Below are 13,937 nucleotides of genomic sequence, written 5' to 3' on the forward strand. Positions count from 1 at the left end.
TCCTGTGCTGGGTATGAGAGGAACGCCTGGGTCTCTGCCGCTGGGGCTGCTGGGTGAAGGTGCCTCTGGCAGGGGAAGGCAGGACCTCACAGAGATCTCTTTCCTGCTTCAGTTCCGCTTTGGGAGCAGCGGCGGTGATAAGGGGCCGGTCGTGGCAGCCCAAGAAGCCCAAGCCCAAGCCATCCTGCAGCAAGCCCGGGTGAGTCTGGATCTGGGTGGAGGGGGGGACGGGATGGAGAAGACTGGGGTGGAAAGGAGGCACTTCCACAGCTCATTTTGCGACTCCCACAAAAAAATCCAGGAAATGATGTATTGCTCTTCCTTTCTGAGAAGTGATGAGTTTGCTTGCCCACCAGATTTCTCAATAAAGGCCTCCTGCATTTTTGGAGTGGATCCAAGACAGCCGTTCCCTATTTTCCCAGCGCCCCAACAGTTAACTGCTTTCCAGAGCCTTCTCTAGGGCAGACGCATCAGATGCCACCTTCTGAATCTCCCCCCTGGCCACCAAGCCCTACGTTCCTAGAAGAGCAACATCCCTTGCCTAGAGGAGGAGGAGGAGGAACATCCGAAACTACCTTATACTGAGTCAGACCCTTGGTCCACCTTGCTCAGCATTGTCTGCACTGACTGGCAGCACCTCCCCAAGGTTTCAAGCAGGAGTCTTTCCCAGCCCTACCTGGAGATGCTGCCAGGGAGTGAGCCCGGGACCTTCTGCATGCAAGCAGATACTCTGCCACTGAGCTTATGTCCCCATCCCTTTTAGCACTCACATGGTAGCTGCCCACGCAAGGCAGACCCTGCAAACCAAGGCAGACCCTGCTTAGCTAAGGGAACAAGTAATGCAATTATAGTGGAGGGGAGGGGGGCAGTTGATGGGCGGGTGAGATTAGGGAAGTAAGGGCTCTGGTGGAGGGTCTCGAGGGATTGTAAAGGGGAAGAGGAGATGGGGAAATTTGGGCAAGGCAGGTGACGCAGGTCATAGGAACATAGGAAGCTGCCATATACTGAGTCAGACCATTGGTCCATCTAGCTTAGCATTGTCTACACAGACTGGCAGCAGCTTCTCCAAGGTTGCAGGCAGGAGTCTCTCTCAGCCCTATCTTGCAGAAGCCAGGGAGGGAACTTGGAACCTTCTGCTCTTCCCAGAGTGGCTCCATCCCCTGAGGGGAATCTCTTACAGTGCTCACACTTCTAGTCTCCCATTCAAATGCAATCATGGCAGACCCTGCTTAGCTAAGGGGACAAGTCATCCTTGCTACCACAAGACCAGCTCTCCTGCTAGAGGTCCTTAGGCATGAGGATGGGGCAACAAAAGGAATGGGGTTTATAGGGAAAGGGGTTATGGAAGGAAGATGCCAAGGGTGGAGAGGACAAAAAGTGAAAATTATCATTTGCATTGAAGTTTAGTCAGAGAAATTGGTTGGTGGCCTTTTGCTGGCAGAGCAAATTCCCCTGAGATGATCACAGTCTGCCCATGCTATGCTCTTAATTCCCGGTATCCTCCTGGGAGTCTCTGCTTGCTTTGCTTGGGTGATGTAGAATGATATATAACCCCCCCTTTCCTTTCTCCAAAGCTGGCCTTGCGTGGCCCTCCAGGACCGATGGGGTACACAGGCCGCCCTGGGCCTTTGGTGCGTATTTTGCCTTCGGGACCCAAGAAGGTGGGAGGGGGCAGCGGTGTCTTCTGGGGGGTCAGAGCAGGAGAAGGACCTCCAAGGTGGCCTTTCTCCTTGCTTGCCGTGGAAAAGGCCTTCAGAACTTCCCTCTTCGTCTGACTTGAGCTCACGGGCTATGGGAGAGCACACTATGGACCAGGATCTGGCCCAGGGGTGGGCAGACTCAATGCTTTGGCAGGGGGAGGGGGGCTCCTTTACTTTTGCCAGAGTCTTGGGAGCTGCCAGTATGAAAGAGCAACATGGGGTGGTAGGACCAGTCACAAAATGGCGACCAGAACCAAAATGGACATGGACAGGATACGGGATTTTAACATCAATGCCCCTGACTTGCAGGATAATCTTGCTGCAGGACAGGAGGCTTCTTTGTGGGGGAAGAAAATGGAGAGAAATGAGCGAGAGGGAAAGTAAAAGCAACCTCAAGAAAGAGAGTTTTAAAAGGGTGTGGCCTTGCCCCCATTAATCTAGCCAACCAGATTTGCAATACTGGATGGAGAGGGAAGGAAGAGAAGAGCAGGAACACTGGATTTCATGGGTGTCTACAGGATTTTTTCTAGGGAGGGTGGACAAAGCCAGAAATCTAATACCCGCCCTTCCTGGGAGTATGCTGCATTGAATTCAATGGGAACTGTCTCAATCGGGGGGGGGGGGGTGCTCTTCTCCCAGACGCCCATGCAGGATTTATTTATTTATTTTTGCATCTACATCCCACTCTTCCTCCAAGGAGCCCAGAGCCATGTACGCGGTTTATGTTTCTCTTCACAACAACCCTGCAGAGTAGAATAGACTGAGAGAGAAGTGACTGGCCCAGAGTCACCCAGTGGGTTTCATGGCTGAAAGGGGATTTGAACTCAGGTCTCTCCAACACTCTTAACCACTACACCACACTGGCTCTCTCCACTACTACTGGGGAGGTAACACATCTTCTGATTTGAATGAGATATGCCCAGGAGCCCCTCATGCCCACCCCTGATCTTCCTATCACCCCCTTTGCACACTTTTTCAGACTGGAGCTGCACCTCCCCTACTTCTTTAGCTACACCCTTTACTCTTGGGGAGGAGTTGGGAGCACCTGTATATTTTATCGTCTTTTCGTGAAAGACCCTGACCCTAAACTGAAGGCCTGCTAGGCCTTAATTTCTCTGGGGGAAACCTGGTTTGCTGGTAACCATAAGGGAAAAATACCAGCCCTGACAGGAAACAGGGAGAGGAGGGGATTCTGGGGAAAGGTGTCACCAGCAAGGCCAGATGTGCAGAGCGGGCCCACTCCAACCAAGTAAGACCCGCGTGTTGCAAGATGCAGGAGATGTGCAGTGAAAGCTGAGGGAACCGGTTTGCCTTTCTCTTCCAGGGTCAGCCCGGCAGTCCTGGCTTGAAGGGAGAGCACGGAGACTTCGGTCCTCAGGTAATGTGACCTTTGGCCTGAGGGGCTGCTTCGGGGTTGTTGGTGGCCACAGCAGCCACTGTGCTGCCCACCCTGCTCGCTCTGCCCTGGCCTGGCCTTTCGCCTGCTGGCCAAGCCCTTCCCTTGACTTCTCTGTTCCTGGATCTGGCGTAGCCAGGTTGGCAGGCAGCCCGGGGGCAAAATCTGGAGCACGGCCCCCAGCCTGTCATTCTTACCCTGCCCCTTTGCTCTCCCCGACTAGGGTTGCCAACATTTCATTGCCAGAATGAGGGACACAGGTTTTGGGGGGCCGGGGGGACCGGGAGGTGTATGCAGCGGTAATCAAGAGCCTGAGTATCATTGACGTATATGTAATTGAATTCTATGCTATTGAATCGTGCCAGCCTTGTTATTATTTAGAACATACTAGCCGACCCGCACAGGGCATCTGTGCGCTATTGGAGGCCCGCTCTTCTCCCCTCCCTCCTGCCCCACTCTCTCTTTCCCACCCACTCACCCCCCTTCTAGTCTCTCCGCTGCTTCCTGGGCTTTGCCACCGCCGCCACCTCTCCCTTACCCGGGACGGACTGGCCATGCTGTCCTGCCGCTGCCTTCCGCCCCGGCGGCCAGGCCAGGCTTTGCCGCTGCCTCCCTCTTACCCGGGACAGCTAGGCCTGCTGCCCCGCCACCACCTCCCCGCCCCCCGCGGACAGGCCGGGCTTTGCCGCTGCTGCCGCCTCCCCCTTAACCAGGACGGCCACCCTGCCATCCCCCTGCTGCCGCCTCCCCACCCCCGCAGACAGGTTGGGCTTTTCTGCCACTGCCTCCTCCTCCTCCGCCTCCGCCTCCCCCCTTACCTGGGACGGCCTGGCCAGGCCAGGCCAGGTCGTCCCACCGCCTCCAGCCAGCCGAGGCTGCCTCCTCAGGCCATTTTGCGGCCCGCCGCCACCATCCGCCTCCACTCCTCCCCCCCCCCCTGCCAACTCTCGCCCAACGCGAGGAACTCTTGCGAGAACTCAGCCAAATCTAGGAGGACACGCATGCCGGCTAAGAGAATTAAATATATAGATACAAGTTATAGCACCTTTCAACCAAAAACGTCTCAAAATAAGAAGCTGCTTGCCCTGCCACCAAAATGAGGGACAAATGCTGTCCCTATAGGGGCCAACATTTCATCCCTGAAATGAGGGACATCCCGCGTAATGAGGGAGAGTTGGCAACACCCTATCCCCCACTCACTCCCCTTCACTCATCCTCACACCTGTGCCGCCTCTCACCTCCACCCATGCCTCACCCCTTCACTCACCCCTTGCCCACCCCCTTTGCTCACTCCCACGTCCTTTCCCCTCCGCTGCTCGCCCCCATTCATCCCCACCCCCTTTGCTCATCCCCACCACCCTTCACTCGCCCCTGCCCATCCCCCACCTCTTTGCTCGCTTCTCACCCTCCGGTGCTTCTGTTGGCCAATTCACACGCGCATGGCCGGCAAAAACCTGCTGGCCCCTCAAATGGCTGCCACACGCCTGCGCATTGGCCAGCTGGCTAGGTGTTGGGGGCGAGGGGCTGTGGAGATGGGTGAGTGAGGGCGGTCTGGGTTCGAGGCGCGCCCTCTCACAGTGGAAGCGACACCCCTGATTTGATCCTTTGGCTCTGCTCCTGGATATGGGGGCAGCTGCAGCCCTGAGATGTAGATGAGAATGAGAGGCATTGTTTGGCCAGGGTCCCAGCACCCCTTTGGAAACAGAGCACTGCTGGGGAGGGCCGGACTTCTGCGGCCCAAACGGCAAGGACCACCTTTCCTCGGTCCTGCCCCCTTCCTCCCCCTTCTGTGTCAGATGGTGAGGGGCCACGGCTCCCCCCTCCCCCCCATCAGGCACACTAGGAAGACTCTCTTCCTGTTTCTCTCCATCTAGGGGCCACGGGGACCACAAGGCCTGACTGGCCCACCAGGAAAATCGGGCCGGCGGGTAAGTTGTAAGTGGGGGAGGATGGCCAGCCAGCGGGCTTGAGGGGCAGGAGGTGGACTTCCTCTCACCCTGCCTGTCTGTCCCGCAGGGTCGTGCTGGTGCTGATGGAGCGCGAGGAATGCCCGGGGAATCTGGCGCCAAGGTAAGACTGGGCCTTTGGGCCGAAGGGGTTGGACACCACTTGTGAAAGGAGTTCGGCTCAAATGTCTCCCAGAGAAGTTCTGAGTTCAGAGTTTCATGAGGACTAGAGCCAAGCAGGACTCCTGTGGGATTTTCCATTGGGTTGTTACCGTGCTCACAGTGCCAGTGATCTGGCCTAGAGCTCAGGGGTCTGGTGTCTTCTGCTTCTTCTCTGCAGGGTGACCGTGGGTTTGACGGACTCCCTGGCCTCCCGGGGGATAAGGGACTCAGGGTAAGTGAGTGGGATGGGCTGGTGGGGAGGGAAGAGACTGAGAGGGTGGCCTGTAAGAGCATCAGAAGGAGACCTTCTGGATCAGACCAAAGGTGTTCAGCAGTCCACCTCCAGAATTTATTTATTTGATTTCTATACCGCCCTTCCAAAAATGGCTCAGGGCGGTGTACACAGAGAAATAACAAACAAATAAGATGGCGCCCTGTCCCCAAAGGGCTCACAATCTAAAAAGAAACACAAGGTAAGACACCAGCAACAGTCACTGGAGGTCCTGTGCTGGGGGTGGGTAAGGCCAGTTACTTTCCTCCTGCTCAATAAAAAGAATCACCACATTAAAAGGTGCCTCTTTGCCAAGTCAGCAGGGGCCTCCAAGTTAGAATCCCTCCAAGAAGTCTAGGTGGGGCGTCTCGTCAAATCGCCCCTTTTCTCCTGCTGTTGGTTCCCAGGTGGCTGTGATGAATCACATGTCCCCAGATTTCCATCACGTTTGGACTAAATGTTGTGAGTGTGTGTGCGTTTGAGCGAAGGTGTGCTCAGGCTCAGTCTATTCCCACTGGCCCTAGCATTCCAACAGTGGCACACAAAATACACACACTGAGCCACAACCTGTGGGTTAAGACATAGATAGCCCATAAGGAGCTGCTTTGTGTTAAGCCAGGCCATTGGTCCATCTAACTCAGAATTGCCTGCTCTGATTGGCAGCAGCTCTCCAAGGTTTCAGGCAGGAGTCTCTCCCAGCCCTAGCTGGGAATGCTGCCGGGTATTGAACCTGGGACCTTCTGCATGCCAAACGGGCTCTGCCACTGAGCTCCGGCTCTGAATGTAGGGGCCCATTTCTCTGGCTACTTGTATGTTACATACTCAGACCGATTTTTAAACTGGTTACCTTAAGTGGCACAGTGGGGAAATGCTTAGCTAACAAGCAGAAGGTTGCCGGTTCGAATCCCCGCTGTTACTATATTGGGCAGCAGCGACATAGGAAGATGCGGAAAGGCATCATCTCATACTGTGCGGGAGGAGGCAATGGTAAACCCCTCCTGTATTCTACCAAAGAAAACCACAGGGCTCTGTGGGCGCCAGGAGTTGAAATCGACTTGACGGCACACTTTACCTTAGCTGCCATGGCTTCAACACCAATGAATCCTGGGAACTGTTAGGTTTTATTTTCTGGCTAGACCTCTGTCCCTTTCCAGCAGCTGCACAACATGCTGAGATCCAAAAGGCGAAGCCTTCCTTTATTATGGCATGCACCTGTTAAATTGGTTGTGCAGCTACTGAAGACACAGGAGGCCCAGACAGCACAACTTGAGTCTCCTGGCCCCTTCCCAGGACTACAGCCCCAGAGTTCCCTGGGCGAGGATGGAGGCAGGCAGCTCAACTGGATGAAGTTTGCAGCAGAGATGTGGCTGTGCGTTTTCTGCTGAGCTGGCCAGCTCACCGTCTCTGTTTCTCTCCCTCACCACACCAGGGTGAAAGTGGCTCTCAAGGCATGCCTGGCCCCCATGGAGAAGATGGCGAGAGGGTAAGGAGGACAGGCCATCCTGGGTTTTCTTACATTTTATTTGCTTATTTATTTATTTGTACTTATACTTATAGGCATATTATACTCGTTCTCAAACAGTTGCATTGGCTGCCGATATATTTCCGGGCAAAGTACAAGGTGCTGTTTATCACCTTTAAAGCCCTAAATGGCTTAGGTCCGGGTTACCGTAGAGAGCACCTTCTTCTGTATGATAAGAACAGCCCTGCTGGATCAGGCCCAAGGCCCATCTAGTCAGGCATCCTGTTTCACACCATGGCCCACCAGATGCCTCTGAGAAGCCCACAGGCAGGAGGTGAGGGTATGCCCTCTATTCCTGCTGTTACTCCCCTGCAACTGGTACTCAGAGGCATCCTTCCTCTGAGGCTGGAGGTGGCCTGTAGCCCTCCGACTAGTAGCCGTTGATAGACCTCTCCTCCATGAAGTTATCCAAACCCCTCTTAAAGCCATCCAGGTTGTTGGCTGTCACCACATCCTGTGGCAGAGAATTCCATAAGTGGATTATGCATTGTGTGAAAAAGTGCTTCTGGTTGTTGGTCCTAGATTTCCTGGCAATCAATTTCATGGGATGACCCCTGGTTCTAATGTTATGGGAGAAGGAGAAGAATTTCTCTCTATCCACTTTCTCCACACCATGCATGAATTTATAGATCTCTATCATGCCTCCCCGCAGTCGTCTTTTGCAGCAGCACCCTTGTGCAAGGACACCTAGTCCAAGAAACAAAGTTAAGGCAGAAAGTAGCTGCTGCTGCTGCTGCTGCTGCTGCTGCTACTCTCTCATAAGAACAGCCCTGCTGGACCAGGCCCAAGGCCCATCCTGTTTCACACAATGGCCCACCAGATGCCTCTGAGAAGCCCATAGGCAAGAGGTGAGGGCGTGCCTTCTCTCCTGTTGTTACTCCCCTGCAACTGGGACTCAGAGGCACCCTGCCTTGGAGGCTGGAGGTGGCCTATAGCCCTCCAACTAATAGCCATTGATAAGACTTCTCCTCCATGAAGCAAAGCCTCTTATGCCCCATGGGCAGTCCATAGGGCTTTGCAGTCCATGGGGCCTTCCGAAGCAGGAGAAGAATGTAGATTATACTTGAGGAGGGGTCGACAACCCCCACCTGAATTCCTTCTCTCTGCTTTCTGAGTTCCTAGGAGCTTTCCCTGATGGGTAGCTTTACTGTGGCAGGAAGCACCCTAAGTTAAGCGGTTTTGAACACTGCACCAAAGTGCTACTTTTCAAAGGATGCATATAATGTCCAGTAATTGTGTCTCGTCAGGAAAAAGGCTGAATAATGCCACTGGCTACATGAACGGCGCCTCCTATCACTATCCTGATGTCACTATAATGGTTCCCTCGTATGAACTCCCCCCCACCCCCAGCCTAAGTATAGTGAAGCTGCATTTGGTCACTGTTTGGAAACGCTCCAGGTGACACAAATTTCCTTTTCTTTGATTGCAGGGAGATGATGGCGAAGTTGGACCACGTGGGCTTCCTGGAGAACCGGTACGTCCCATTGAAGGAACATAAGGAAGCTGCCTTATACTGAGTCAGACCTTTGGTCCATCTAGCTCAGTATTGTCACTCTGACTGGCAGCAGCTCTCCAAGGTTTCAGGCAGGCGTCTCTCCCAGCCCTACTTGGAGATGCTGCCAGGGAGTGAACCTGGGACCTCCTGCTTACAAAGCAGATGCTCTCTCACTCAGCTGATCCCATCCCCTGAGGGGAAGATCTTACAACAGATAGCAGTTGCATGTCGTCTCCCATCTAAATGCAAACCAGGGCACACCCTGCTTAGCAAAGGGAACAATTGATGCTTGCTACTGCAAGACCAGCTCTCCTCCCTGACACACGGGTTTCTGTTTCCTGCATCTCTGTGCAGACTGAGAAGGACGGATCTTGTCAGCTCTGCTCCCGGTGGCTCTGACCAACCCGCTTTTCTCTCCCTTCCTCTTTACAGGGACCCAGAGGTTTGCTTGGCCCCAAGGGGCCTCCAGGAATCCCAGGACCCCCGGTAAGTGCTGGGGAGGGGATTCTGCTGCCTTTCAGAGCGGCACCCTCCCTCCTGCCACTAACCTCCGGCTCTGCCTTTCTGTGATCTCGATAGGGTGTGCGCGGCATGGACGGGCCACATGGGCCGAAGGGGAATCTGGTGAGTAGCTGTGTGTTTGTGGGGCAGGGGTGTGTGTGTCTCTTGGTATGTGCCCGCAGTGACCCAACAGTTACACAGTTGTTTCCGAAGCAGTTGTAGGGAAATAAAGATCTTGAAGGGATCACCCAGGCTCAGGGCTGGTGCTACCCTTGGGCCAACTCGGCAGCTGCCTAGGGCGCAGACCTCAGAGGGGTGCAGAGTGTAACAAATCAATCAAAATGATTTGTGTGCCAAAATATTGTATTTTGTATTTGAGAAAGATAATCAAAAATTGATGTATTACCTATTCTTGCAATTTAAAATACATTTAGCAGTTTCAAGTTTTGTGCTTTTCATTTTTTCAACAAAACATCTGTTTTTGAAAATCGAAGATGAAATCTTTTTGAGGTGGTGCAAGTACTTAGCCTTGCCTAGGGTGCAAAATAGTCTGACACCGGCCCTGCCCAGGGTCATCGGTCCCCTTCTGGATTGTGTTTACTCTTCTGTTTAAAAAATGGAATATTCCCACCCTCGGCTTAAAGCAGGGCTGCATGCTATGTCTGAAGAAGAGCTGTAACACCTCCCACAAAGCAGACTTACGTAGGAAGCGGCCTTATACTGAGTCTTACCCTTGAGCCATCTAGCTCAGTATTGTCTGCTCTGACTGGCAGCAGTTTTCCAAGGATTCAGGCAGGAGTCTCTCCCAGTCCTTCCTGGATATGCTGCTAGGGAGTGAAGCTGGGACCTTCTGCATGCAAAGCAGATGCTCTCCCACTGAGCTATGACCTAGTCCCCTAAGGGAGATCTCTTACGTGCTCATGTGTAGTCACCCATCCAAATGCAAACCAAGTCGTGTTCAAAGGATTTCAGATACATTATCTCAGTAATGTGCTTTCAGTTTCCCTGTAAAGTAGACCACAGGATCATAGGAAGGGTTCTTTGGGGAGGGTTCTTGGAGGTCTTCAGCGCCCTCCCTGCTCAGTGCAGGGAAGTCCTGCTTGAATTCGCCTCGAATTCCAGGAGTCGTCATTAGTGAGCCTGGCTGAGTAGAGAGATGAACTCACAGACTTCCTAGCAACATCCTAACCTGCCTTCAGAGCCACCAGCCTTCAACAGCCCTCACTGACCCTCCCTTGTCCATCACTGTCCCCCTAGATTCTCATGTACTGATGGCCGATGTGGCCCATCATGCCCGCAGCCCCTCTCTTCATCAGCACATGGGTGCATGTTCTTCTGCCCCTCAAGGCACACACTTGAGAATGGTGATCTCACTCTTGCTTTTTGTTTCCAATCAGGGACCACAGGGAGAGCCAGGCCCCCCCGGTCAGCAGGGGGCTCCAGGAACTCAGGTATGTCAGCACGTCAGAAGAGCCTGGCCCAGATCCATTGAGTCTGTCAGCCTGTTTGTAGCAGTGGCCAGTCAGATGCTTTTGGGAAGCCTCCCAAGCTGGGCATGAAGGCAGCGGCCTCTCCCTACTCTTTGCCCCACAGCAACTGATAGTCAGAGGTATACTGCATCTGAACATGAAGGCTCTACTTCTCTAACATGACTGATAGCTATAGATGGCCATTTGTCTGTCCCCCTTTAGAAAAGGTTCTAGGTAATCATGCTACCTGAGCCTGCTACCTGAGCAAAGAGACACTTTTTAAAGTAGTGATTCTCTTATAGTTAGCAGGGGGAGACCAACTGGCCCTATCCAGCCCCAGCACAGCATCCCTCCAGTGGCTGTTGCTGGGTTACAGATGCAGATGCCTTGTTTTTCTTTTTAGACTGTGATGTGAGCCCTTTGGGGACAGGGAGCCATTTTATTTCTGTATTATTTATTTTTCTATTTAAACTACTTTGTGAACTTTGGTTCAAGAACGGTATATAAATATTCGTAGGCGTAGGCGTGGTTGCTACAGAATTACAACCTAGTAAGTCCAGGTTCTCAACCAGGGGCCTTCAGATGTTGTTGGACTACAACTCCCATCATACCCAGCCATGCTGGCATTTGATATTTTACCAAATAGGGTAAAATACCAAAGGGTTGGGAAACCTTATGCCAGGCAATGATAGCTGCTTTTGTTACAGGGGCTTGTTTAACATCCCCATAAATGTTGACCATATGGGGACTGGAGCGGAAGATTTTCCTAAAGTTGCATTTGGGGGGGGGTGTGGGGGGGAGGTAATTAAAACCTTCATAGTCCTTTACTAAAATAGTCCTTTAGTAAAAACATAGTCCTTTACTAACTGGCCCTATCCACCCCCAGCACAGTACTTCCAGTGACTGTTGCTGGTGTCTATCTTATGTTTCTTTTTAGACTGTGAGCCCTTTGGGGACAGGGATCCTTCTTATTTATTTATTTATTTATCCATTCATTCATTCATTCATTCATTCATTCTCTGTGTAAACCGCCCTGAGCCATTTTTGGAAGGGCAGTATAGAAATCAAATCATCATCATCATCATAAATCAAATCATCATCATCATCATCACCACCATCATCATCAAGAACACAATCCTGCAACTAATCCTTTGAAAGAGGTAGCAACTGAAAATATATGCATCAAGGAAGCTACCTTCCACTCCAGGGGTTCAGAACCTGTGGCACTCCAATTGCTGAACTACAACTCCCATCATCATCCCCCGCTACAATTAACTGCGGCGGGGAATGATGGGGGTTGTAGTTCATCAACATCTGGAGTGCCACAGGCCGGGAACCCCTGGTCTACTATGACTGGCTCTCCAGGGGGTTTCAGACAGGGGTCTTTCCCAATCCCCCCTGGAGATGCTGCTGGAGATTGAACCTTTTTGCATGTAAAGCAGATGCTCTACTGCTGAGTTGAGGCTCTGGCCCTTTCACATGCGTAGAACTTCCCAGTGGATCAAGTCCTTGGTTACTTCTGCTGAGCTTCCAAATGGTAATGGGGAAACCTTACGGCCCTTTTGCACCTATTCAGAATATTGGAGTTTGTTCATTTTTACCCCCAGTAGGTAAAACAGCAGAGCACTAAGGAATGGGCACACACTCCAATTACAGAGTAGGTAGCAGAGGATGGTTTAGTTGTTGCAGCTATTTAGGGAAAACACATGGAGATCCTTGTAGAACTAAATACTAAGTATTTATTGGTTAAGTACACTTGGATAGGAAAGACCTAAACCTAATCTAAAGGATTACATAATGAATAGGTAAGGAGGGAGAGAGATGTTTCCATCTTCTCTCTAGGAGGAAAGGAAGGAATGTGACTCAGCACAAGAAGTACTGAAGAATCAGATCATAGAGTAGAGACAGGTAGAACAGTTAGGGAGACCTTTACTCACTATCTCTACTCCCAGTGCCCCTAGTGGTCATTAGGATAATTGGTGCAAAAAGGTCAATGCACTGGAAGTCCATCTCCAACACAAAAGAAACTGCCTTAGAGAAGCAAGAATTTTATTGGGTGGGTGAAATGGGAGCTGGGTGGGCTTCCTCCTCATTTGGGGCCATTTGTTCAAGTCCATGAGCCAGGCCCACAAAGTAGTTCGGCCCTCAGTACCATCCCAGGGGACAAATGCTTATAGTGGTTTTTGGAAACATGTATCCCACCCCACCACTGAGCAGTGTTCCCTCTAACAGGGATTCCCAGATTTCCTTGACTACAACTCCCAGAATGCCCAGCTGCAATGGCTTTTGCTTGGAAATTATGGGAGTTGTAGTCAACAAACTACAAAGATTAGAATCGTTGGAACCATGGTTTTCCCTGTGACACTCTATGGATGCGAAAGCTGGACTTTGAAGAAGCAAGATAGAAAAAGCATTGATGCTTTTGAACTTTGGTGCTGGAGAAGACTTTTGAGAATACCATAAGACAGCCAGGAAAACAGACAAATGGGTCATAGAACAAATCAATCCAGAATTTTCACTGGAGGCACAAATGACCAGACTCAAACTTTCATACTTTGGACACATTATGCGAACACCTAGCTCCCTTGAGAAGTCCATAATGCTGGGGAAAGTTGAAGGCAAGAGAAGAAGAGGATGACCAGCAGCAAGGTGGATGGACTCGATTACGACAGCAATGAATACACCAATAGGAGACCTTAAAGGCCAAGTTGAAGACAGATCATCCTGGAGAGAATCTATCTATATGGTCGCTAAGAGTTGGCACCGACTTGACAGCACATAATCAATCAGTCAGTCAGTCAGTCAACAACATTTGGGAAGCCCTGTTAGAGGGAAGACTGCCCCAGAGATGGGAAATGGGTGATAGCATTGTTGCACTTACAAGTTCTGTGAGTTATCACCGTTTCTTCATCCCTACCATGCAAACAAACAATTAGGGTAAAATTGCAGTCATTTTTGCAGAGAGAAGAGGGATAGAGTCACAATGGACAAATGGTTGTGCTCTCTCCATGGGGTAATCTTTGGACATTCCTGCCAACTTTCATTTCCATTCCTCTGACAACATTTATAAAAGTGTGTGTGTTTTTTGTGTATTCTAAACTTTTAAAAGCTTTTAAAGCACCATTGCAGATGTGGATGCTGCAGGCCTGATGGTCATGACAATAAAAGCACCAGAACACACTGGCAGTATTGCAGTGCCATCCCCTCTTTTCCATCTCTCGGGGTGTAGACCTTGTCAAAAATATCAATGAGCATTCATCCCCCCAGATGGTACTGGCCACTCTGGCTGGCTTGTGTACTAATCCCTCTCTTACTTCTTTTTAGGGATTGCCTGGACCGCAAGGTGCTATGGGGCCTCATGGGGAAAAGGTGAGTTGTGCCCCTCCCCATAGCACTGCCTAAGTCCAAGATGCCCCCTCCCAAAGCTGTGGTGAATCGGGACTGGGTTGATCTATGAGTGCCTGGTTAATCAATC

General features: G+C 51.5%; 1 protein-coding gene across 7 annotated transcripts in view; it reads left to right on the forward strand.

Moving 5' to 3' along the window:
• Positions 1-13,937, forward strand: part of COL11A2 (collagen type XI alpha 2 chain) — a 123,176-nt gene that overhangs the window by 40,159 nt on the left and 69,080 nt on the right. For all 7 annotated transcript variants that reach the window (XM_053296171.1, XM_053296175.1, XM_053296176.1 and 4 more), the window contains 12 exons: positions 113-199; positions 1,575-1,631; positions 3,025-3,078; positions 4,971-5,024; positions 5,113-5,166; positions 5,383-5,436; positions 6,905-6,958; positions 8,427-8,471; positions 8,925-8,978; positions 9,072-9,116; positions 10,391-10,444; positions 13,787-13,831. In XM_053296171.1, coding sequence (XP_053152146.1) covers positions 113-199; positions 1,575-1,631; positions 3,025-3,078; positions 4,971-5,024; positions 5,113-5,166; positions 5,383-5,436; positions 6,905-6,958; positions 8,427-8,471; positions 8,925-8,978; positions 9,072-9,116; positions 10,391-10,444; positions 13,787-13,831 — 657 coding nt within the window. The remainder of the gene's footprint in view (positions 1-112; positions 200-1,574; positions 1,632-3,024; positions 3,079-4,970; positions 5,025-5,112; positions 5,167-5,382; positions 5,437-6,904; positions 6,959-8,426; positions 8,472-8,924; positions 8,979-9,071; positions 9,117-10,390; positions 10,445-13,786; positions 13,832-13,937) is intronic.

This window comes from Hemicordylus capensis, chromosome 2, assembly GCF_027244095.1.
Source record: "Hemicordylus capensis ecotype Gifberg chromosome 2, rHemCap1.1.pri, whole genome shotgun sequence".
Lineage (NCBI taxonomy): Eukaryota > Metazoa > Chordata > Lepidosauria > Squamata > Cordylidae > Hemicordylus > Hemicordylus capensis.